This window comes from Gopherus flavomarginatus, chromosome 9 (genome assembly GCF_025201925.1).
Source record: "Gopherus flavomarginatus isolate rGopFla2 chromosome 9, rGopFla2.mat.asm, whole genome shotgun sequence".
Classification (NCBI taxonomy): Eukaryota; Metazoa; Chordata; order Testudines; family Testudinidae; genus Gopherus; species Gopherus flavomarginatus.
In genome coordinates, this window is record NC_066625.1 from 68,623,659 (window position 1) to 68,650,883 (window position 27,225).

The 27,225-nt window shown below is 39.0% G+C and overlaps 2 protein-coding genes across 2 annotated transcripts in view; both read left to right on the forward strand.

The window, feature by feature from the left end:
- Positions 1-27,225, forward strand: part of RSL24D1 (ribosomal L24 domain containing 1) — a 922,223-nt gene that overhangs the window by 880,555 nt on the left and 14,443 nt on the right. The window lies entirely within an intron of this gene.
- Positions 1-27,225, forward strand: part of WDR72 (WD repeat domain 72) — a 192,109-nt gene that overhangs the window by 34,844 nt on the left and 130,040 nt on the right. Inside the window, exons 10-13 of the mRNA XM_050968656.1 lie at positions 4,680-4,821; positions 5,313-5,558; positions 7,940-8,160; positions 9,966-10,161. Of these exons, the coding sequence (XP_050824613.1) occupies positions 4,680-4,821; positions 5,313-5,558; positions 7,940-8,160; positions 9,966-10,161 (805 nt within the window). The remainder of the gene's footprint in view (positions 1-4,679; positions 4,822-5,312; positions 5,559-7,939; positions 8,161-9,965; positions 10,162-27,225) is intronic.

Consider the following 27,225-nt stretch of genomic DNA (forward strand, 5'->3'; position numbering starts at 1 on the left):
CTATCTGGGCCCAAGGACTCTCATAGTTCATTACAAAATGCATCCACCACAAACTGTTTGTAATCAAGTCTTTGAACACATTACATTATACAGAGATTCCTATCCTGATCCTGCAAAGACCTATGTGTGTTTTTAACGTTTTTTCCAGTGTGAGCAGACTTTACTGGCAGTACTCAGTGTGTAAAGTTAAGCACATGTGTAAGTCTTCGCAGGACTGGCACCTAAGGCCTAAAAAGCTGTTTCTAAAGTTCAGGGAAGTTCGTACTGAGGACATTGAAGAATCGGATGGATCAAGAGTCCTTATACTTCCAGTTGTAAATGTATGCCTGGGTGTGTGCCAATTGTGAGTTTACTAGTTACTAGCTTGAGACTAGCGTGACTAGTTACTAGCTTGAGACTAGCGTGACTCAAATCAACTCCACTATTGGAAAGAATACATCTAAATGGTTGCTTTCCTCTCTGTGTCACTCTGGCAAAACCCAAAACCCTATTGATTTTAACAGGGATTCTGTCTGAGTAAGAACAGCAACCATTGGACCAAGGCTAAGACTTAGTACTTATGGAATTTTACTTATTTATTATTTGGCTATGAAAAAGTATGTAAGACCTGTTCCTGTTGAAGTCAATTTTGTTTTTTTGATGTTGACTTAAGTGGACCAGGATCAGGCCCTTAAAGTATTTGTCAGGACTATGAGAGAAAGGCATATTTTTATTTGTACTCCACCAAAAGCACTATTGTGTATACAGGCTTGTGTGAGGTTTTTATTAATCCCTCCTTTTCGTTGCTGGGTAAAGGATTTTAGACACCACTTTTGCTGCATAGTTTTCCTAAACCTGACAGGTTTAATTTTTTATGTGAGAGGCAATAGCCATTAGTTTATTTTTCCCCTGGCACACTTATAATCTAAAATCAGATAGAGTAATTGTTGAAGGATGTCAAAAGATAAAGACCATCAAGGAAGAGAAGCAGCCAAAATACATGGCTTAGCAATAACTGTGTCACTAGGATGGCAGAGCAGCTTATGTATATTCTTTCCAACAAATTAAAAAATAATAATAATAATCCTTTCAAGTATCCACATTCTATCCATTTTCTGTTCTTATTCTTTGATGTTTGGCTTTGTCCTGTCTAATTAACTTCCTGGGAAAATCCATGGTGATTTTTATGGCAAAATTGAGTGTGTGATGTCAAAGTAGCTTGTGAGGCTGTACACCTCGACCTCCAAGTGCTACATCATAACATAGAGCAGGAGTTCCCAAATATTTTTATAGTGGGACCCATATTTATAATTTTGTGGACTTCTCTTCCCATTTGCAATCATGTAACATCCTTGTTGCAACTCCAACAATTGCTTATATGGAAAAGTGATATGAGAATGTTATTTGTGCCTTAGGGTATGTCTACACTACGGGATTATTCCGATTTTACAGAAACCAGTTTTTTAAAACAGATTGTATAAAGTCGAGTGCATGCGGCCACAGTAAGCACATTAATTTGTCGGTGTGCGTCCATGTACCGAGGCTAGCGTCAACTTCCGGAGCGTTGCACTGTGGGTAGTTATCCTGTAGGTATCCCATAGTTCCCGCAGTCTCCCCCGCCCATTGGGATTCTGGGTTGAGATCCCAATGCATGATGGTGCAGAAACAATGTCACGGGTGATTCTGGGTAAATGTCGCCTCTCAATCCTTCCTCCGTGAAAGCTACGGCAGACAATCATTTCACGCCTTTTTTCCCCTGGATTGGCCTGGGAGACGCCATAGCATGGCAACCATGGAGCCTATTTTGCCTTTTGTCACTGTCACCGTATGTGTACTGGATGCTGCTGACAGAGGCGGTACTGCAGTGCTACACAGCAGCATTCATTTGCCTTTGCAAGGCAGCAGAGACGGTTACCATCCCTATTGCACCGTCTGCCATTGTAATTTGGTGATGAGATGATGGTTATCAGTCATTTTGCACCATTTGCATTTGGAAATTGGCGATGACGGTTATCAATCCTTTTGTACCGTCTGCTGCTGTCATGGGTGCTCCTGGCTGGCCTTGCTGAAGTCGGCCGGGGGTGCATGGACAAAAATGAGAATGACTCCCCGGGTCATTCCCTTCTTTATGTTTTGTCTAAAAATGGAGTCAGTCCTGCCTAGAATATGGGGCAAGTGTACTAGAGAACCAAAGAGCACAGCTGCTCCATGTCAGAGCCCCAGAGACCCCGCAGAAATGATGAGCTGCATGCCATTCTAGGAGGTGCCCCTGCAACAACCCCACTCGTTGCTTCCCTCCTCCCCCAACCCTCCTGGGCTACCATGGCAGTGTCTACCCATTTGTGTGATGAAGTAATAAAGAATGCAGGAATAAGAAACACTGACTTTTTAGCAAGATAAAATGAGGGGAAGGCAGCCTCCAGCTGCTAGGATAGTCCAGGCAGGACATTAAAGGGTGTGGGAGGGGAGAGCGCAGCCTCACGCTGCTATGATAGTCCAGGGAGTACAGAATCTTTTCTTTGTACATGAAAGGGGGTGGGGGCTGATGGAGCTCAGCCTCCAGCTGCTATGATGAGGATGGTTACCAAGCCTTTTGTACCATCTGCCAGGAATGACCAGGAGTCATTCCCATTTTTACCCAGGCGGCCCCGGCCGACCTCACCGAGGCCAGCCAGGAGCACTCACAGGAAGATGAGGACGGTTTTCCACCATTTTGTACCATCTGCCATCAGGAAAGGAAGGGGAGGGGATGCTGCTGTTCAGCGCCGCAGCACTGCGTCTACCAGCAGCATGCAGTAGACATACGGTGACATTGAAAAAAGGCGAGAAACAATTTTTTTTCCCTTTTCTTTCATGGGGGGAAAGGAGGGGTAAATTGACAAGATATACCCTGAACCACCCCGGACAATGTTTTTGACCCTTCAGGCATTGGGAGCTCAGCCAAGAATGCAAATGCTTTTCGGAGACTGTGGGTACTGTGGGATAGCTGGAGTCCTCAGTCTCCCCTCTCTCCCTCCATGAGCATCCATTTGATTCTTTGGCTTTCCCTTATGCTTGTCACGCAGAGCTGTGCTGAGTCCCTGCTGTGGCCTCTGTCTATCATAGACTGGAGATTTTTTCAAATGCTTTGTCATTTCGTCTTCTGTAATGGAGCTCTGATAGAACAGATTTGTCTCCCCATACAGCGATCAGATCCAGTATCTCCCATACGGTCCATGCTGGAGCTCTTTTTGGATTTGGGACTGCATCACCACCCATGCTGATCAGAGCTCCACACTGGGCAAACAGGAAATGAAATTCAAAAGTTCGCAGGGCTTTTCCTGTCAACCTGGCCAGTGCATCTGAGTTCAGATTGCTTTCCAGAGCAGTCACAATGGTGCATTGTGGGATACCGCCCGGAGGCCAATACCATCGAATTGCGGCCACCCTAATCTGACATGGCAATACCAATTTCAGCGCTACTCCCCTCGTCGAAGAGGAGTACAGAAATCGGTTTTAAGAGCCCTTTATATCGATATAAAGGGCTTCGTTGTGTGGACGGGTGCAGGGTTAATTTGGTTTAACGCAGCTAAATTCGGTTTAAATGTGTAGTGTAGACGAGGCCTTAGAGAATCTTCCCCCAAAATAAGAGTTAGAAGCTCAGCTTTCATTGACTTTAAATAGGAGCTAGATATCCATCTAATGGCTCTTCGTGCCTTTGAAAATCTCAATGTTAATGTATTTTCACCTGTATTTTAATGCAGTTTAGAAGTTGGAAATAAGGACCATGAGAGCATCCACTGTCACATGCTTCACAGGCCTGTAGTTTGGGTACCACTGGAATTGAGTATGTAGTATCATATGTGTTAGTCCTTACATTCAGCGGTCCCTGGTTAAAGAGGGTGTATAGATTCCCAGTACTAGTGGAAGAATGTATGACTTCACCTATCAATAAACAAAGCATTTGCATTCCACATATATTTCTCTCAGCGTTGTACAGTAACTGTTAATGATGAAACACAATAAGCAGAAACCTGTTGATAGATGTCAGTAACAAGTCTGCTTTCTTCAAATATATTATAGCCATATACCCTGTAACTTCTTGCAGGTGAAGTAAATGATGACACTGTAGGCCATTAAGTATTTATACCAAAACACTGTCCCCAGACTTGCTTTCTCTTGTATCGTATAATCTACTGTGAATGCAGGGTTTTTTTGTTCTGTTTGTTATGAAGATAATTTAGGTTTTATATCAGCTGAATTTTTTGGCTCAATTCCTGCCCCCATTCTGCTTGTTTTCTGCAAAACTGGTAGCACAAAGCAGGCAGAAAGTTCACTTAACAAGCTGCTTGCGGATTCTCCTGGTGTAGAAGAATTCACAGGTGGTGTAGACCCTGGATAGCTTTTCCCCACCAGTCCCAACTCCTGGCCTGGCGTATAGCTTGTGGCAAGCTTGTGGGTAGAGCAATGCTGCACTCTGACAGTCCCAGCGTTCCTAGTGGCCTTTAAGAGGGTCATACCAGCCAGTGCAACTTAGAGCAGCCCTTGGCTTTAGAGCAGTCACTGGCTGAGGAAAGTTCAGCCACAGCTGAGGATTCAGCCCTTTATTTTTACAGATATATTTCCAGATGTTATAGTTTTATTTTGCAGCAGGTACTATATTGTCTTAATCTATTTTTTCATATGGAAATGTTGACTAGTTGCTGTTATTTTTGTCACAGAGTTTTCCTTTTGTTATGGGCTTTATGAATGAAAGAAAGGAACCTTTCTATAAGATTCTTTTTTCTGGAGAAGCATCTGGAAGAATCACCTTGTGGCATGTTCCAGATGTCCCAGTGTCGACGCTTGATGGTTCTCCAAAAGGTTAGGCAATTTTCTATATTTTGTGCAATTTTTAATTACATTGTTGCTAGCTCAGTTCTCATGAAAAGTCACCTGGGAAAGTAGAGCTTCTCTAGTCATTCAGGGTAGAATTCATCTCTGGTCTGTAAAACTAACACAAGGCTCTCCACACCATTAAAGCCATGCATAGGTCGGGAGGGGAGAAACATAGGCACAATCCTTGCACAGATTGCACAGATTGGAAAGGGCTGTCACGCTGGGTCTGCATAGGCCAGTGCATGAAAGTTACCCCACTGAGGGACCATGTGCTCCAACTAGTGTGGAAAAACTGCAATTACTGTTCCAAATCACTGGATGAAAGACAGGCCCTTTGGGAGGAGGTGGTCAGGGAGGCAAGTGTGCTTTTTATTCATTTGTTTTTGTTTACAATTAGTCACTTCTCTGGCTTGTTCTCTATTTTTGAATCCCTGGAAATTTCATGTGAATTATTCTTGACTATTCATTTTTGCTAGAGATCCCAATAGCAGCAGCTTGGACTCTACAGGACGATTTTGACAAACATCATGCTATGTCAGAAGGCATTATTGATCATATTTGTGCATCTGAAGATGGGACCGAAAGTGCAGCAGTCACTTCATCCATATATGTGCCCAACCTTGATAAGCTGGTGTGTGGTTGTGAAGATGGGAAAATTTTCGTAACACTTGCTTTGCATGCTGCCAAAGCAAGAATTTTAGAAGACATTTCCTTGCTGAAACGTACGTTTTTAATGCGATTCTACTTACTCTAATTTTTAATCAAGCATCTTTTCATATTCCTCTAAAGGAAAAAGGATGAAGGAAGTAGGGACATGAGGGCTCAGTTTTGTCCTCAGTTACACAAGTCCTGGTCCTGGTGGTGTTGCTGAGAGCAGCAGCCATGAAACTAAGGGCAGAACTGAGCCCTTTCCTTTTTATTTAATACTGTTTCTCATGAACAAATGCATGTTTATACTGCTCTCCCCTGGATATGTTGCCATGAATCATCTGTTTAGTATTGTACAGTCTGTATGTTTGCACTGTTTCATTGTATAGGTGAAGAAATTGCCACCGTAAGTCAAATATAAATATGGGTCATGTTAACTTGCCTTTAAATTATTCCAATTCATTGGTTTAATTTATTTTAATTTTCAGAAGTGCAGGGTCTGGTTGACTAGCTTCTTCTGAATAGTATTTTATATCCACGCTTCTTTTGTTATGAATTGTCATTTTAACTCTAATTAAAAATAATACTAGATTATAGCACATCTTTTTAATCCTGAATTTCAGAGCATATGTAAAAGAATCTTTATTTCAATCTTGAAAGTATTGAAATGTTTCCTCTGCTCCAGTTTCAGAAGGTATTTAAAACTTGGTGTGTGTTTCAGTTGGGTTTGATTTTTTTTTCTTTTTAATACAATAAGGTCACTTTTTAATTTGTTCTATGCATATGTTGATGCACCTTAGGTTCTTTCCAGGTGCATTTTTCCATTAAAGAAGTGGGAGCCTGATTGTGCAAATACTTGAAATTGAGCATGGATTCATTACTGTGATGAATATTTTTATCAGGCCTAATTCTCCTCTCATTTACACTGGATTTATTCTGGTGTAATTGAGAGGAGAATCAGGCCTGATAAGAAAATAGGACCAATAGGACTACTTGGGATCATAAACACTATACCTAGTCATAAGCATTTTCAGAGACTCGTTCTAAGTTTTGTTTGTTTTTAAAAATGTGTGGAGACATTTTGTAGTCTTCACTTAATCCTGCTTACTGAGAGTTTTACCCAAGTAAGACTGAAGACCCTGTACTCCACTCCACTTGAGCAGCTGAAAAAGCCCTAGGCCCTTGGGTGAGGATCAGGGAGTGCCAAGGGGAAAATGATAAGAGTATTCCCCCCCCCCCCCCAGCACTTAACCACTTCTCCCCTCTGCAGCCACTGCATTAGAGCCCAGCTCTGCACAGCCAATGCTCTGTTCATATACTGAAGAGCTGGCTGTGACATATTGCAAAGAAACAGATGGTATGTTTGTACTGCAATGTAAGCCCAGCATTTGAACTCAGCTTCAAGCCTAATACCTCTTCTGTCTACACACAAATTGTGCTAACCCAGGACTCAGACGAAGGGTTCCAGGACCCCCCAGGAGTGGAAGGTCCAAGCCTGAGTCAAGCTGGGAACCAGGGTTCAAACCCTATTACTTTGCAGTATAGATGCAGCCCCACTGGACTCGTGCTCTGGGATTCTGCCAAAAGTACCCCACGATTCCTCTGAACAGTCAAGTTTGGTGAACAGTCAAGTTTTCTCACATTGCACCATGAACAAAGGACTAGAGCGGCCACATTTTGCAAGGATGCAAGGAAGTCTGGAATATGAGTAGTAGGTAGGACTCAAATGCAGTGTGGATGCTGGTGCTCCAAGCTGGGACACAAGGTTCAACAATTTCTAACCTGGGGTTACAAATGAGTGGAGACGCTCAAACCCTAGATTAACAAATCCAGGGTCTGCTAACTCAATTTATCTAAACCTAGGCTGACATTGCATTGCAGACATTTCCAAAGTCTTTCTGTAATTGAGAGAGGTACAGAAGGTTTCAGATCTAGTGGGTTCCCTCCTGCAGATCCAGGGCTTTGCTCCTTTTGATCATTTCTCCTCTCAAGTCCCCTCTACCTCAGATTCCGCTCTCAAAAAGGAAAAACATAGCAGAGTGGCAGCCGCTCAGGAGCTGTGGATGAGTGCTCCTGTTGTGTGTCTTTTGTGGCATAGAGAAAAGACTCTGATCTTGAGTAAGGGCTATATTGACCTAAAACTCTTACTCATTTAGGAGTGAGCTCTTGAATAGAAATGGTACTAGCCCATTGGGGGTTGTAAGCAGGAATATTTTTGACCCCTCCCCTGACAACACATACTAAAGCAAATGAGGACCCCTGTAAGCTGCTCGGGGTGCTAAGCAATTGCTTAGTCTGCTTATGCCTAGTGCCAACTCTAGTCTTGAATACTTTTCATCATACAGTTTTGCTGACTGCAAGCACACATACAGGAAAAATCTGTAAGGCATTTTTGTTTATTTGTTTGTTTTTAGTAAAGGGCAGAAATCATTTTTCTAACATTTTTATCTTACAGATACTTTGCCTTCCAAAGTTCTTAAGGGCCACAGCAGAAGTGTTACTTGTTTACTTTATCCACATGGTAAATCTGCTAGGTTTGATCCAAGCTGGCTGGTGTCAGGTGGCCAGGATTCTTGTGTGATCTGGTGGGATATATTTACGGAGGAAATTTTGCATCAATTCACTCTGCAAGCTGGTCCAGTCATGAACCTGTTGTTATCACCAGAGAACTACAGAGTAAGTAAAGGTTTTTTTTTTCTTTTTTGGAGGGCAAGGGGAGTAATATTTTCAGTAATAATTTTATTTTATTTGTAACTTAATTCCCAGTTACTAGCTACTTACTTTATGTTTTGTATGAGATCTACGTTGACTTCCTGTTTTGAGGTCTGATTCGCCACTGTTACGTCAGTGCAATTCCCATTAAGTCATGAACTTGGTGAACTGGAGTGGAGAATCAAGAATTTCCTGTCTGAATGTAGCATTTTTAGAGAGAACTAATTCTGAATAGACATAATTGCCAGAGGGCACATAGATCCTGATTCTCTTCTCACTTATGTATGCTGGTGTAAATCTGAAGTGGCTTCCACTGAATTCAATAGTTATGCTGGTGTAAAAACTGTATGAGAGGAGAATCAGGCCAATAACAGTTAAGTATAAATGTGTGTGTTTGATTGTTTTGATACCTAGCAAATTTCTGTTGGCCTTTTTCTCGTGTCTAACTAGATGCTTTAGAGACAATCTTTTACTTCAGAATGAACGATCAGCTCTAGTACTATTTAATTTCTAATATTCTTGTGCATTTTTGAAATATACAGGGTTCAATACAGCAAACCCTTACTTACATGAGATGCCCCTGAAGTCCGTGGAACAAGGATTTTACCCCTTAAAGGTGAAATACACCTTAGTTCAAAGGGCCTGCGCAATAACCTATTTACTACACAAGGTCCACTTATGGTGCATCTACACTACAGCTGGAGGTGTAATTTCCAGCTTGGGTAGACATACATGTGCTAGCTTTGTTTGAGCTAGCTAACTAAAAATAGCAGAGTAGATGCGATAGAATAGGTGATGGTTCAGGCTTGCCACAGGAGTAAATACTAGGATTTTGGGCAAAAATTACATGTACACAGAGTTTTAAGGCTTAACTGGTTCATAGGGCCTCTGCGCTGCTAGGTGAAAATCACTCTGTGACAAAAGGTAGTAACCTGATCTCTTAAGCCCTGTTTTCAGGGGTTGTGTTGGACTTAATGGCACCTAGGTATTTTTCTGGTCCTTTGCACGGGGGATGAATTTTACCTGAGGGTGAGTTCCACCCTGTGTCAGGATTACTTGTTGAAATAAGGCTTTTACAGGAACAGATAGATCCACATAATTCAAAATGCAATTATAACATACCCAGTGTTTGCACTGGTGATATTTTGCCTTTGGCCTTTGTGTCATAAGAACTGACACATAATTTTATGTCAGATGAATAGTGATTTGGGTTAAAGTAATTTTTCATTTATTTCCAGGGAAAACCTCTATTACTAAGTATATTTGATTATATAGTTGCTGCTTTAATAAAGCACCTGTTGATGTGTGTGATTTTTTTTTTAGAGGATCATAGAAGATTAGGGTTGGAAGGGACCTCAGAAGGTCATCTAGTCCAACCCCCTACTCAAAGCAGGACCAATCCCCAGACAGATTTTTACCCTGGTTCCCTAAATGGCCCCCGCAAGGATTGAATTCACAACCCTGGGTTTAGTAGGCCACTGCTCAAACCACTGAGCTATCCCTTCCCCCAAATACACATGCAATTGGATTGTATCTTTCCTTTGGAGATCAGATTTATAGTTAATCTTTTAAAACAATTTTTGGAATACAGGCTGAAACGTAACACTAGTTTCTAAATGAACATATTTTGTGGTAGGGACTCTTTTGTGTTTGTTTGTACAGTGCCTAGCACAGTGGGCTCCTGGTCCAGGACTGCAGCTCATAGGTGCTACCACAATAAAAACAATACAAATAATCATAAAAATTGAGTTATTTATATGTTTTTGCAGCTAAACGGGCACAGGATTGTGTGCTGTATATGCAGTGATCATTCAGTAGCACTTCTACACCTTCAGGAGAGAGTATGTCTCTTACATGCCAGGAAGCATTTGTTTCCTGTGAATATGATAAAATGGCACCTTGCTGAAAATCTGCTAATTGTCGGATGCGAAGATGATTCCGTTTATGTTTGGGAAATTGAAACAGGTAATGTGTTTTTTCTTGTTCAGCCCTCTCTAATTAGTTTTGTTCTAATCTATGATGTTTGGTTACATGTACCCAGATCTGTAGTGGGGCCATGCAAAGATAGTAACAGATTACATTTATTAACTAGAAACTTTAATTTTTTTATTATAAATGAGCAAGAATTAAAGGCTTCATGTGATATAGAGTATGTCAATAATAAAATACAAGCGCTTGACTCAGAGCCTGACAAGCAGATGATTAGCTGATATTGCAGTACAGAGAAGTGAGCTGGATATTTCTAGAAGCTATAAATAAAAACATAAGTTATCTACTTTAATTATTAACAAGAGAGAAATTTACTGTCCTACCAATCTCAAATTATGTCATTACATTTTGCCTTCTTCAGCACACTCACAATCTTAGCAACCTTTTGAGTTAATTGATGATCAGTAATAATGGAAGATAATTAATTGCAATGCTCACAACTGTGGAGTTGTGAAAACTAACACGGAGAATTTCAGCTTAAATTGTGGGTTCACAGGTGATTCAGTGGGTGGCTGCTGATTCATAAGGATGGTAAATGTACTTATTTGAATGTTGAGAGAGAAAATTATTAGAAGTTTTAATGTTATTGAAAATTGCAATACAATGTTTATCTCTGCAAGTGAGAACACATCTTGTAAAAAAAGAGTACATAATGAGTTTAGAAGCCATGTAATATAAAGAATATTAATACTAGAGGAAAATATAATGTTACAAAATTCACTATACAAAACTTAATTCACAACATTTATAAAGATATTTTGCTCTACAAACTAATATAGCTAAGTCAAAGGCTATCCTGAAAAAGTACCTATTTTAGACAGAGTTCCCTGTTTAAATGTGATAAATACCAATATTCAATGAAGTACTTGGCAAAAAGCAGACTGCATAAATTATATACTACCTGGATTTTAGTAAGCTATTTAATACAGTTGAGTAATTAGGATAGGAACTGCCAAGGCATATGGTACTTATTTTCCCTCTAATATACTGAATCTTAAAAAAAAAAAAAAATTGGCTTAGCTTAAAATGAAGTTATTAGCATTTAAAATCTGCTGAAAACTATGTTTTTTTCCAAAATCGGTATGGTTTTTTTTCCAGTATTGAAGACATATTATGCAAAAATATTTTATCTAGGCTTTGAAAATGCTTCTAAATTACACCTTTTTGTTCAAAAGAAACAGAAAAGATGTTGCTCTTGAGCTGGAGAGCCACACTGACCTCAGGAGACTGTTAAATTGTGTGTAGTGCTTATTTATTTTCTACTGTGCTATTATATGCTGTTCTGTGAGTAAAAGACTTAAAACTGCTGCTTACATTTACAGCTTTAATCCTACTGCTATGAAAAAGGTTGTGGAATAAAATTTTCAAAAGCGCCTCAGTGGCTTGAGAACATGGTGCTTAAGAGTCGTATTCTCAAAAGCAATTTTCAAGTGCTCTGGAGTCACTTTGGAGGTTTTGAAAATGCTACGCTTCTCCATTCATATTTTTATTTGGTTATGCACTTTTTCTTAACTGTAGTTGCTGATTAATACCTATAATGTTTAAGATTCCCTTTTTTATTGTACATTAAGTCTGCTCTGTAAATATGTGCTTGACAGGCCAAATTCTGAGGGTTTTCCTCCAAACAGGTACGCATTAGATTGCATTAGTTCCCCGCTCCTGCTCAGCCATCTCTTTCCTTTGAGCTTTTGTAGATTTCAAAACATTCTCCCTCCGCTTGTCTGGTCACTCCTTTACATTACCCTCGATCTGTATTGGTCCCCTCTTTTTCTTCCACTATACATCACACTTGTAATACCTTCTTGATTCTGTGTTTCATGCAACCTCATTCTCCTCCTTTCTCACCCTTCTCAAGACTCACTTCTTTTGGTTAGCTTTTAAATGCTGTCCATCACTGCACCACTCCTGCCCACCTACTGACTTTGCTCCCTCAAGCCATGAATATAATATGTTTACATATTAAAGTAATTAAAAAAAAACAACGGAAGCATATGTCCAATGGATACATTTACTTCCATTCTGGTTCTAGAGATATTACTGGATCTAGTTATGTTCTCCATTTTAAAGATGAACAATAGCTCTGAAACTGGTAATACCTTTAAAATCAGAATGAATTTGAAGTGCACTCGCACTTCTATGTAATATAAGCATAGAAGATGTTGGGTACGTTTTTTAACTCCTTCCCATTTCTTGCTATGGAATTCCTATCAGATTGCAGGCTCCTACTGTTCAATTACTTTTACTCAGAATTCAGCACTGGGCAAATCTGTTTACACCTCATAGTTTGTAAATCTTGAGATCTCACTGAACCTCAAGTACGTTGGCATTCTCTTATGTGAAAAATGTCCCACTGTGACACTAAATCTAAGACTGAAACTACTTGGCACAGGATTATGCACTTTCTTCATAAAAATATTATTGCTTACACATTTAAAAAAACAAGTTTTAAAGTTTTAAGCTACATACACACTGTACTTTAAAAAATGGGAGTAAATAAGGTGATGAGAGCAGGGAATTAAAAGTTGATGCCTGTTACCACAAATGACTTACACAGTGGCCGTCAGCAGAAAAATCAACATTTACCCACAGTAGAATCTGAGACTAATTTCCTTTTGTAACTATAGGGAAGTAAAAATAGTTACCTACCACTATGTGGTAGTTGTTGGTAAATTCTGACATTTTAAAGGAGAAAATTAGAGAAATCTTAACATCCTTTTGTCGCAATCCTGCATTCCTTGTTCATCTAAAACTCCTGTAGAAGTCAGTGAGAACTTTGAGTGTGCAAATACCGGAAGGTAGAATTTTGCCCCCTTTCATCTGACTGAGATAAGACATCTTTAAAGGAATGTAATTTGAACTTATGAGGGTGATATTCTAGGAAATGCTTACAATTCCTTAATTCTGAAGGATAAAGATTTGTCAACATTTCCCATAGAAATCTAATTTTTTTTTGAAGGTTTTAGAACCAGAACACCCAAATATATTTTGGGGATGAAACCTGGCATACAGTATCTTAACCAGAGAATTGTTGTGTGCATTTGAAGCATATTCTGAAGTAAAACTGGCCAAGTTCATGTTTAAGAATGACAAAATAAAGTACACTTTCTTGATATTCACTGTAATTCTCAATCACAGCTACAATACTTTTAAAAATGAGTTTTACAAGGGATTATTTCATATCATGGGTTAATCACTTTGGATATTAAAAATAAAACAGCTGAGATGCTAATGTTCTTAAAACTGCTACTATGCATTCACAATATTTATTTTTCATACACATTTTTAGTATGTATTTGTTACTATGGATCCATAATATGCAATCTGTGCTGTTGTTAATATGTATTTGCAGGATACACTGTAATAGCTTCTCAGGAGCTCTTACAGCATATACTATAAATATGAATTAAGGCTAAAGCTCACAACTCAGCTAAATCTGAAAGGGGCTATTGACATGCTATTGGATTCTAAGGAAGCTCAGACCCTACAGCATATCAATGAAATACTTAAAAATACTTTAAAAGAGGAAATTAAACCAGAAGAACTGTGTTAAGAATGTAAATTAAACTCATACAAGGAAGAAAAGTCAGAGTTAAAAGCATCAACACTGCCTATTTTACCTGTATGAAAGAGACTACATATCATTGGTTGTTCATTCTATACCGAGGGCTAAATTTTGTTAGAACTTAAATTGGATGAAAATGAAGTGACTGCAGAAGGTATATCAGAGCAGAACTCTGTGTTCTGCAATACCCAGTCTCAAGTAGGTGGATCAAGGGGAAAGTTTTTAAATGTAACATTTTTAGTGCTTTTTTTGGATATCTATGAGCAAAGAGAATATGTTGGTGAAAATTGTGAATCTATAATTTATTATTGTTACATCTCACATTTAATGAAATTTGCTGCAAGAAGTTAGTTCCCAAATTTATGAAGTTACATGACTTTTGCAGCCTTCAGTAATGTTCTTGCTTTTTTACTGATCATTTAAACGTAAGTAGAAATGGTGCTGATGGATCATAGGTGTTTCAAACTTTATGGGTCAAATTAATTAGTTAGTGAATAATTCACTCTGTCATTTAAGAAATGAGATTCTGAGCTCTCCGTTGCAAGCACTCCATATGTGGAGCTCTCATTGAAGCTGATGGCCACTCCATGCCCCCAGCATGAATTGTACTCCAGTGGAGAGGACTACCATAGAGTGTATGCACCACGCAAGACTTGTTTTGAGGGCTAACGTGAGACTTAAACAGCGTATAGGCCTTCTATACAAAAAGAAGAATTTCACCTCCATGGGGTTTGCAGGATAAGGACTCAAGTGAATGTCAGTCATTTCTGTCCTAGGTTATGGAAATTAAGTAGCATGGACCAGATCATACTCAGCTGCTGTGTGTGAATGGGGACACAAAAGAGGGCCCTCTCGTTTTTGTAGCCCTGTGCAGCAGCCAGACATAAGTGCAAGTCCCTGCATTCCAGATACAGGAACTGTTCCTTCTTACCCACCACATAGGACTCATTGTACCCCAGATTGAGTGAAAAAGGTTGGTGAGGAGGCAGAGACTAGTACTGAATAGGCCAGGTACACCAGTGGGAATAGGCTGTATCATGGATGGTGACTTCTGTGCATCCTGGTGAGCAAAGCAAATAGAAAGTACTATGATGCAATAGCCCACAAAGATTATAGATTCATAAAGTGTGCAAGAGGTAGGATTTTTAAACTATAGACTATTTTAAATCACTGTTTTATATATTTTGTTGCTAACTTCATGAAGCAGTCTAGTACTAAAACTGTGAGGAGTAGCTAGAAGTTAGCAAGGCAGCCATTATTTGTCATACTGATGATTTTTTTCTGATTCACTTTGTGTCTGTAGTTGAAATAGTACCTAGCATACCTAGGGAACTCCTCCTAGGATATACTGTAGTTGGTTAATATAAATTATATCTGTACAACAGTAGAACATGGGAGGTTATGGCACTGATCCTTGAAATTGGTCTGACCTAGATTGAGAACTATATAGATATGTCAGTGCCAGTCAGGCAGACAGAGGCATTGTCTAGGTCCTCATATAGACCTCTGTGAAAAGATGAATACAGTATCATCAGACAGAAATGAAGAATTGTCTATGGAAACAATGCAGACTTTAACTATAGGCTGCAAGTAATATATATGTTGATAGGTGAGCATAATGATTCATATATTACCTATGGCCTAGGTGTGGCCCATATCACCCCATTGATTTAAGTGAGAGTCCTGCTTTCACTGGCCAGAAGATGATTCTGTGTTTGAATGAAGCTGTAGACTATTTGATGGTGATAATTAATGATATTCTTTTGGCTGTTCAGTCAACTACATGACTAATTCTTTACCTCTTAGGTTAAGTGAAATCCGTACTAGGAATCTAGTTTTATGTCAAACTGGTATATTACCATTTGCAGTAAAACAAAACAAAACTGTTATTTTTGTATTAGAATTAATTGGTAACTCGGAAAGTTGCTAACCTCTAGTAATTCCAGGATGTGAACCAAAAAAATTCCAAGAGGTACTTGATATAGTTTTGTTGGTGTAAATCTACAGTAATTTGTTTCACTTTCATGGAGACACTCTGAATTCACACCATTTCAGACAAGATTAGAACATGGTCCTCTGGGTCAGATTCTCCTCTCAGTTACATCAGTTCAGCCCAAACACAGGAAAATAATTAAGAGGAGACTTTGGCTCATTGTTTGTACATGGAAGCTTTCATTGTGCATGACTGTGACTCTCCCAGCATTTTCTAGGGCATCAGGTTTCCTACCAGGCTCTTTTGAAAAATAAGCTGAAGTTTTTTCCCCTGCTCTCAAATTCTTTTGGAAGTCTGTCCATAAATTACATAACAAATTAGGGGCTGGGCAGGACCTTAATTTTGCATGTTTGTTTTAGTGTTACGAGGGGTGGGTGGGCATTGAAAATCACCAAAAAAGTGTTAGATAATTTATGGACAGCCCCTTGTTAGCCTTTTATGAATGGATTTTCATGGGTTTAATATGTACATCACAATTAAATATCTTCCATTCAATCATTTTTAAGGCTCAGCCTGATGAATTAAATACTTCTGTGTGCTAAAGGTAATAGTGTGGTTGCCGCAGCCTGGGCAGCAGCTTGGGCTAATCACACAAATACAGTTCCATCCAAGGTCCTAGTTATGCCCTTGATCCACTATCCATGCTGCTCCAGTCATGCTGCTATTTTTAGGTGCTAGCTCTGAGCAGACCTAGTGCACATATGTCTAACCAAGCTGGGAATTGAACCTCCTAGCTGCTGCGTAGACATAGCCTGAGGTGGAAAAAATACATATTTTGTTTATATATACGTAGATTTTTTTCCATTGACCTATATTTGGTCCTACAGGGGACCAAATGTAGACACAGCCATTTCTGGAGCTCTTGTATGATGGAGTGAAAGATTCTTTTATTAATAAATTAAAAATGGTATTAGTGTTCACGAGAGGTAGTACCTTGGACTGTGATGGGCAACCTTTATAAAACCTAGATAGGAAGACACAATGGGACAAATCCTTAACTAGTGTAAATTGGTGTAGCTCCATGAAAATCAATGAAGGTTTCAACCCAAAGGATCTTCTTTGTTGCAAACTCAGTGGGTCAAATTCATCCCTTGTTTAACTCCACTGAGGTCATTAGTGGCTCATTTTTGCTATTATTTCTCCCTCCCCTGCTTTTACAAGGTGAACTTGCATGTGTAGAGCCTTTAGCTGTAGCATGTCTGATAATCAACAGTCTGTCTCTTCTGCTTATGTATTTTGGGATAGTGCTCTTCTTTTACCTATAAAAAGCAATGCATAGCATTAGAGAAATACTGGCTAGTTGGTGGAAGGAAAGGCAAAGTTAAAAGAAGTATATCATTTCTCAGCTATAGAAATGGCAGTGGAATCCTTAATTCTGGATCTTAGCAGATGGTGGTTCTTCAAATTGCTTACCTGAATTGTTTGTCATTTCTCTTGTTGAATCTTGAGTTCTTTTTACCTTCAGTAACTCTGAAGGAGACATTCCCCCTTATTTCATTTGGAAATATCTGTCATTTTTCTCTCTGTGACTGAGATGGACTCATTCATCCATTTCTGCCACTTAATTCATTCTATCAAAGTATTTCTTAGTTTTATACAAAATGGTGCTGCAGATACTTGGTGTACACTGTAGCTGGCTGATCACTTTCATTCATCATGGTAGCAGAGAGCTTCTGATTTTTCTCCAAGTTATCAAGGAAGAAGCAGCATATTGTATACCTTCATGTCACTGCTTCTTCCCTGATAACATGGAGGAAAAGTAAGCTATGCATATAGAGGTCAAAAGTGGCTGGTATGAGTTGAAAGAGAGCAAGTGGCATCATCCTTTCCCCCCCTTCCACCCTTGATACCTGCAGTAGTCTCTGTCTGAGTTTCGGACTCCATAATTTTGGGAGAGCATGTCATGGGCCTGGGTGTGCAGGAGTGGGAAGATATATGCTAGCATTTCCCATGGCAAATGCATATGTTAATTACCCACACAGAATTATGAAACTGAGCTACAAGATAAATATCCAGTTTTGGGGCTTATCCCAGCATTCAGGTAGCTTCACTAACATCCCTATGCAGTTATATCAGCCTCTCTTTACTATGTGTCAGGGGCTATTTTTACAAGGTATGTGGGGATGTAGCCCTGCTGCTTCTATCAGTATTTGAGCACTTTTGAATACTGCTGTTAGTACAGTCAGTGCTTTGTGAACAAAAAAATAAGTTAAATTTGAAGAGTATCTTTTTATAAATGTTTCATGTAGGAAATGACACTATTCACATCTGCACCCTGAAGAAATCCACACAGAATAATATGGAAGCCATACATTATAATCTTTGAGGTGTATAGTTAAGGTGAATGCTGGTAATGCTCCATCTTTTAATCAAATTTGTAAGTATTTGTCATTTTTATTTTTCCATGATACCACATGTTGCATAGGTCTGTTAAATTGATAAGATACTTTTTCAAAATGCAGAATTTCTGAACTACTTCTGTATACTTGTATTGTTGTGTGCAATCCAGTCCCAGCTTTCTTTTTTTGTGGATCTTAAAGATTCAAAAAGTACATTTGGGGTAGTCATTACTATGGCATATACAAGGTATTTTCCAAACCTGTATGTACCATAAGACAAATATGAAAATCAATAACAAATTTCATTCTAATTGTAAAAAATAAATATTTTCTGCACTTAAAATCCACTTTAACAAGGAAACTGGTTCAGTTATCTATATTGCTTTTATTGTTTCCCGAGCAGTTGATATCTTCCTGGGGGATTATGAAATGAGGTAAATATCAGTGTGATAAGAACTACAGTAATAAAAGCAATTTACATTTTTTTCTTGTGGCAACCATTGTTTTTATGGCAGTTAGTTAATACTCGGTGATGTCCAGGACCAATCTGAGTCCATTAAGGGTATGTCTACACTCAATTAAAAACCTGCAGCTGGCCCGCACCCCTCGGAACTCTACAATGCAGTTAAACAGCCCTGTAGCCCAAGCCCTGCACGCCTATATCAACTGGCATAGGGCAGCTAGGGTTTTTAATTGCAATGTACACATACCCTTAAAGACCTTGTGTTTATTATGAACTTCTGGCTATCAGAGGAATTTTTTTGTTCCATCTCATATAAAGCAAAAGATTTTACTTTTCAGATACAGTAAAACCTCGCAATAATGCGCCCTGCGAATTCGGATATACCACGATCATAAGTTTGCTCCCCTTTAAGTCCGTAATACTGTTTGCATTTTGCCGGAAACCTGCACTGTACTTTTTTAATGACATTTATAAATAAACCATGTTCTTCCGGTCTTACAGGATAAAGTGACTCATGGCCATTGCAGGCCCATTGCATTTAGTTCTCGGGTTGTACATGTGTATGGCATTTGCCTATTAACTTGTTATTAATTTCCTATATTTTAAAAAATATGTTACTGTTATGGATACGCCAGTTTGCAAATGCAAGTCGTTTTCTGCCCAAGAGAAGTTGTACGCCCTGGATCAACTAAAGAAGGGCAAACAACAAACTCAGCTTGCTAGAGATCTAGGAATTAGCAAGTCCACTCTGCGAGGGTGGAAAAAAGAAGAAGAAAAGCTCCGTAGCCTACTCTGCATTCTTGAAGAGGAAACTGGTTTACAGTGTAAAAAAGTCAAGTTTGCTAATGACGAAAGCCTAACTTCAGCCTTGTATCAATGATTTGTCCAGGCTCACTCAGAAGGAGTTCCCATTTCTGGCCGTATTCTGAAAGCTCAAGCAAATAAATTTGATCGCCTTATCAATGGAAATGAATCCAAATTTAAGGCAAGTAATGGCTGGCTGGACAGATTCAAGAAAAGGCACACTATAAGCCAAGTTCTTGTGTCTGGGGAAATCTGCTCAGCTAATAAAGAGGCTGCCAGTTCCTACCCAATTGAGCTTAAAAAGTTGCTGGAGAAAGGTTGCTACACAACTGATCAAGTTTACAACTGCGACAAGACTGGTTTATGCTTTCAAATGTTACCCGATTGCACCCTTGCAACCAAGACTGATAGTCACAAACGAGAAGGCTTTAAGCAGAGGGAGGACTGAGTCACTCTCTTGTTTTGTGTCAACAAGTCTGGCAGCCACAAAGTCAGACCTCTGATGATTGGAAAAGCGAGGTCTCCCAGATGTTTTCATCATGTTAATATGAAGGCCCTTCCCTTTCAATACACCAACAGCAAGAATGCATGGATGAATAACTCCATATTTGAAGGCTGGTTCCATAAAACTTCGGTGCCAGCCGTTCGGGCTTATTTACGAAAACTCAAGCAGGAGGAAAAAGCTCTCCTCCTGCTGGATAATTGCCCTGCCCAACCCCTAACAGAAAATCTTGTCAGTCGTGACGGCAAGATTAAAGTCTCTTATCTCCCGAAGAACATTGTCAGAAATACAGCCACTGGACCAAGGCATCATATCAGCATTTAAGCAAAACTATCATCATGAAATGATCAAACGGATGGTAGCGGATAACAACTCCTCTGTTGACACATCACTGGCGTCACTCAACTTGAAAGAAGTCTGTTACCTCATCAGGAAAGCCTGAAATGCTATCTCTGCACGTTGCACTGAATGATGCTGGATAAAAGGTCTCGGTCCAGCTTTTCCGGCATCTACACACGATGATGGTAATGACGACGAGCCTGATTTTACAAGATTCATTGAAGACGATGTAAGTTTAGCTGAAGAAGCACTCAGAATATGAGCACAGTCACCATGATATCCTCAACTGGTTTTCAGCAGATGACATCTGCCCCATATATGAACACATCTCAGATGACGAAATTGTTGCAGATGTCAGCGGGAAGAATGAAGCTTCACCACCACAGCCCAAAACCAGTGGCGCTAATGATGACGACGACGATGATGGCACCTCAGCTCTCCCACCAAATGTGTCCAAGGCAGTAAAGCACTTAGAAGTCAGTTTGAGGTGGTTGGAAACTCAAGATGTGGACAGCGTCAAAATCGTCCAACTCAGAAGCATTCTTGACTTTGCTAGAAGCCAACAGTCTGTGGCAAATAAGCAGACCACACCTGATAGCCTTTTTAAGACGTGATGAAATTTAAAATGATGGAGTCATGCAACCAGATTGACTCTGCACAACGATTAGTATAGTTGATTTCATAATGTTTCTTTCATGTAAATGTAATTAAATTACTACTTTAGTATTTAAAACACGCTGGGATAAGCATTATTTTTTTTACAAGACTTAAACTGACCAGCTTGAAATGGTAAATTTTCGTAACCCTGCTATAAAGCGATCTCACATTTATCACAAACGAATTTTTTGGACCCTAATTATAGTGGAGTTTCACTGTAGTACCAGATTTGTTAATAACTGCAGGAGCATTAAGAAAGTAATTGAATTATCCAGGCTTTTGGGAACAAGAAACTTGAACACTTTAATTTATAATTTATAGCTTATATAACTTATTCACAATATTTAGAGATATTAACTTATCCAAGTATCATTATTTTTTTATACAAGATGTAAATTTTCCACATTAGGTTACCAGTCTGTTTAGGAATTGGAGAAATCCTAGGGATTCTGTTGCATAATCTGTGGATCAGTGGACAGCATTGTTGATTTCACTTTATTTCCACAAAATATGTACTGTCAGAAAAGATTTGTTTGTAATATGAAAGATAATATTTTACATGACATATTTTAATATGGATTGTTATCTCGTGAAATATTTGTTAGCTTTATAAATTGATTTTCGTTATCTTTGATTCGTTTGCCGGTGCCTTATCTTTGATGTGTTAGTATTCTATACTTTTAATTACATATAGAGTAATTAAAGGAATTAAAAAAAAACAATCACTAATAAAGGAAATAATTGTATTATTTCTGTACAACATTGAACAGTTAAGTACATAAGAGCAAAGTACAGGAAAATATAAATAGATAATTGCACAGGAAAAAAATTGTTAAAGGAACAGTAAGGTTGCAAACTCAAGAACTCAAAGTGAGGCGATGCCATCATTAAGGCTGCCTGTGTGACCTTAATTCAGTCCCCCTCTGCACATGCATATGCATAATGTTAGTTTTTAATTGCATGATAACACACTACTATTTTCACAGGACCACTTCCTTATTCAGTGATTTGAAATTCACCAATGGCATTTGAGTCAGCTCTCAGAGACTCTCCTTGCAACCTCAACTGCTATATTCCATGTTGATCTTTGAACTGACGGAGCCACCCTGTGCTTGTATAACGCTGACAGACCCCTGTCATCAGGGGGCAGGATCAAACCTGGGACCTCTGGAGCTTAGTGCATGAGCCTCTACCGCATGAGCTAAAAGCCAACTGCCTGTTAGCCAAGGCTGTAGAGCAAACTCATTAATCTCTCTCGTGTACTCTCTCTCTAAGTGATGTTGGTGCCACTAGATGGCACAGAACACCACACCCAGGAGGTGTGTGGGTTACTCTTGCTTTAAAATGGTCCTCATTTTTTGTCTGGATACATTTCTCAGAGTAATTTTGCCTTTTCTGTAACCATCACACTGCTTTTAGGAGTGCCTTTTGATCTCTCTTGTGAAAACCACAGATACATTGCATCATCAAATCATTACGTACGATACACCTACTTTCTACTGCTCTGCTGTCTTTGGCTTCTTTTGCAAATTGCTCTATTTTTTTTCCTAAGAGGGACTTATCAGTTGATTTCCTGATACCATATTCTACTACTATGTTGCTGAAGCTAACATCATTGTTGAGTTTTTTAAATATTTCCAACTTTATGTCAACTGAAAATGTGACACATTTGTGCCCTTGCTTGCCATTTTGCTTAGTCATACAGTTTTGTTGTTTTTTTTGTCTCTGCTGCTGTCTGATTATATTCTTCGGGTTCCAAATGAGGTGTGCAGATGACCAATCAGTTCGTCACTCTGGTGTTCGTATCTCCAAGGTTCTACTGTACTTAGCATTCAATGGCACTTTATATCTTCTGAACACAACTCCTAGTGACTTCAGCTGCAGCTGTGAAAAGCCCCTGGGGCTCAAATTGGACACTCAAAATAAAAAACACTCAATTAGTGGTCCCAGGTGAAACGCTGGGTTTAAATGAAGAGCCTAGCATCACATAGGAACTTTGTGCTGGAGGCAGGGATAGCATCCAGTTTTCCATAATAGCATTCAAGTGCCTTAACCGTGAGACCATCCTTTCTTCTCTTGAAGTCCCCTGCCTCATTAACTATACACCTTGGAGCTTCTGCAACACATGAGGGAGGCAGACAAAAACTTCCTTCAGTAAACAACCCTGGTTAATCTCCAGAATGCTGTCCTATGGAAAAAAACTATGTACGGTCATGTAATTAAAGAATTTATAATAATGTATATGCCCAAGAGGTCTGAATTAAGATAGGAATGCCAGAATTAAGGTTAGTTGTACTCAGGTTTGAATGCATGATTTTGCAACTTTAGCATTCTATCAACATAGTTTTTGGTGTATAATTTTCTAGGTATTTAAAAAAGAAAGTGGAGAAAAAAAACCCAGAAATTCCATCATGTAGAATTAAACCTACCTCTACAGGTGTCATAATCAGAAATGGAATATTTATATATGTGGCACAGATCTCTGTGACTTGTGCTAACAGAGTGACTGATAGAAGCAAAATGTTATCTTCTATTTAGACCAGCCACTGAAGGAGAATGAAACACAGAGATTGCCAGTGGGTTTCACAAATATTGCTGACAATAGAGGAATGTTGAAACTCAGGAATTGTGGGGTCAATTGTTCATCGAATCATAGAATATCAGGGTTGGAAGGGGACTCAGGAGATCATCTAGTCCACACCCTGCTCAAAGCAGGACCAATCCCCAACTAAAGTATCCCAGCCATGGCTTTGTCAAGTATGATCTTAAAAACCTCTAAGAAAGAAGATTCCACCACCTCCCTAGGTAATCCATTCCAGTGCTTCACCACCCTCCTAGTGAAAAAGTTTTTCCTAATATCCAACCTAAACTTCCCCCACTGTAACTTGAGACCTTTACTCCCTGTTCTGTCATCTGCTACCACTGAGAACAGCCTAGATCCATCCTCTTTGGAACCTCCTTTCAGGTAGTTGAAAGCAGCTATCAAATTCCACCCCACCCCCCATTCTTCTCTTCTGCAGACTAAATAATCCCAGTTTCCTCAGCTTCTCCTCATAAATCATGTGCTCCAGCCCCCTAATAATTTTTGTTGCCCTCGAAATTGCTCCAAGTTCAAGTTGCTGCTCCAGGGCCTGGAGACACTAGAGCTTCTCAATAAAACAATTGTACAATTTTTTTTTAACATGGGCAAAACCATGTCTTCTTCTGTAATCTGACCCATGTTATTGTTGTTGTTATTATATAAGAACCAAAAAAGGATGCTGTGAAATATTTCTAATACATTTTCTGCAAAGGAAGATGTTAGTGCTACCTTTGAAAATATATATTATAATGTAAAAGCTTTTCTATTTCACAAATATCGTAGTGCTAGCTTAATTAAAACTTTTTATCATATTGGCAGGCAAGCGGTTGGAACATTTTCAAACACTATATTAAAGATTTTTTTTAGGCAGTTATGTGTGGACAATATTTTAAGAAGCATCTCTGACAAAAGAATTTCTCCCCATAGCCTATGAGAAACGATGTGTACTAGAAGGGGATGTGGTTGCAGATGGTGGATATGTGTGTGTGCATGAGTGTGTGCTTGGAGCTGGGGAATCTTCTCATTTGTCCTCCCATTTTAAGCTTACTCTAACCAAGGCTTGAAGCAATAAATTAATATTAAGCTGCACTTTGCTATTTTGTTCCTGACAAATATACTCTGTGTTTTGACAATACAGCATAGCGCTCAACTTGTATAATCAATGGAGTGGGAATTAGGGTGCAGGCCTGTAGTGGAACAAGAAATATCCTTTTCTGGATCTTTTTACTTGTTAGAAATGTGTTTTATGACACAATTTAGTTCACTATAAGGGAGAAGAAATGCTTTTCCTAAATATTTGTATGTCTTCTCTGGTGAGGATAAATTAGCGCTGTGCAGAGCGAGGATTGCCTCCATCAATGGCATCATCCCAAACTTCCCTTCCACAGGGTAGTAAGAGTCCCTGCGTGCACATCACCAATATTTTTTTAGGGGGAAAAGCAGTTTCTCCACTGATGGAAAATTTCTGATCTGCTGTAGTTTCTGTTTATCATTTGTAATGTCATGGAGCAGGAGTTCTTATAATATGGATATAGTGCTGAGGCTATACCTTATCCCAACCCGAACACAAATGTGGGAGCCACTGGGCATGTGATGCAGCAAGTGACAGGCCACAAGAACAACTTTTATGATTATGCAGAGATTAGAGTCCCTTAATAGTGCTCAGTTCTTCATAGCCCCAAGGAAACATCTGATTTTGGCATTTTGGTTTGAGGATAAATCCTAACAGTCACAGGCTTCCGGGGTCCCAGTCTGCCTAGGGCCAGTTATTTACATTGTTTAATGAGGTGTTTGCATTAGATAGTTTTGCTCTCAAGTAACTGTTGTGGGGATACCTGAGCTTAAATAATTGGAAATATAATTTTTACCAATATACCGATTCTTTTTCCAGAAGAAAAATCAAAATGTTTTGTTTCGGGTTAACCCAAATTAAACGTTTTGGTTTGTTGAAACCTATCAAAAATGACAAAACAAAACAGTTCGACGTTTCCAAATTGAAATTGTTTGTAACTCATCATTTTGTGAAAAAAATTCATTTTTGACTTATCATCGCAGTTCAGTACGAAAACGCATTATGCCATATTGGAATTTCCTGCGGGATAGGAATTTAAAGCAAATGTAAAAGAAAATCTGTAAGAACCTGAAAATAACGGGGGTTGGGATGTGGAATATAATCAACAAAATGTGGTCCTCCATCCCACTAGTTAGTATATGCCCAAGTCAGATGAGGGTGAAAAAACTCAGCTGTCAGACCAGTTTGCAGTGTGGGGAAAATCCCTGTGGTACTTGGCTGTAGTCCTGAGTATGCCGTCAAGCACAGTTGAAATGGCAATCTCGTGTTATCCAGGATCTCTAATATAGTTGTTCTACTATTAAACCCAACACCATTGAAGAGAGGGTGAGTATACAGAAGGATCTTTGCTCCAAGGAGTGGTAATGCACTCCCTGCCTCTGGTGGCACCATATCTCCGCTGATAGGGGTGTGGCATGGGCCAATTACAAATCCATCAGTCCATCTCCAGGCAACTCAGTAGATAGGAAGAAGGGTTGACTTTTGCCTGGTGCTTTCTCCCATGGTTGACCAAATTACACTCCCAATGCCTTATTCAGTGCCCATTGAAGTGAATGGAAGGACTGCTGGTCATTTCAGTGGGTATTGTATTAGGAATTTTCCCAGTTATTTGTGGTTTTGAGACCAGAAACAGGAAGAGATAAATAAAATAAACGAGTGATTTATAAAATGTAGATACATCATTCATATTCACTGAGTGGAATACATTTCAGGAAAACTTGAAAGTGAAATTATTTCTTTTTAATCCAGTAGTCACTATTTAAAGCAGTCTTCAAAAATATTTTCTCAAAAATAATAGTATAATTAACCTGACCAATCCTCTGACTAATAAAAATGGTGGTGATGTAGCTTTTCATAAAGCAACCCCCACTTAACTTGATTAACATTCTATCTAGATTTAGAGAGAAGTTAGCAATTAAAACCCTTATAAAACCACGTTTAAGATCTCTTCCAGTACCCATGAGGAAATAATTTGGGAGATATTAATGAAAGTCTCAGAAATGTATCAAAACCCACCTATTAATTGACTGTATTTCTATGTCTAGGTAATTGTCAAAGGCAATTATAATTCCATCACTGTGACCCTTTTGTCCTTGCAAATTTTAGTGATTTACAGTCTCCCTCGGTGTCACGCTCTCTCTCTTTTTTTCATTTTTCCTCTCTCTCTCTCCCTCTCTGTCTCTCTCTTTCTGTTTCTCTTCAGGTCATCGGTCAGAATTAGATTTGAGTGGGTGAGTATGGCCTAGCTGATAAATCCTGCAGTTGCTTTTTAAATGCTGGGGGCTATGGTGTAGCTAGGGTCAAGGTCATAGTAGTCACTGCCTTTTTTAAAATGCATTCTGTATAGCCTAAAGGTCTGGGCTGCTGCAAAGCTCAGTTGTGAGTTGCTTAATGTATTTTGTAGCTTTTTTATGGAACTATATATATATAGTTTTAGTTATAGTTATATAAAAATACATAATGTTCTTTTTTTCTAGCTACTTTACATGCTGCAATAAAACACATTTGGAAGCAAAATATCTATTTGTAGTCCATATAGTTTGTATAAAGTTCATTTAAAATTTTTTTTTTAGTTAACTAAGTTTGATACCTCTAGGGTTCTATGCCCCTGGTCAGAAATCCAAGTCAATTTATATATTTGCTGGAGTAAGATGCGGTAACTGTGAAATGGTTTTGTTAGGAAGGGGCACCAGGTCGATCTCTATGCAGTTCATGTGAACAAGGCAAT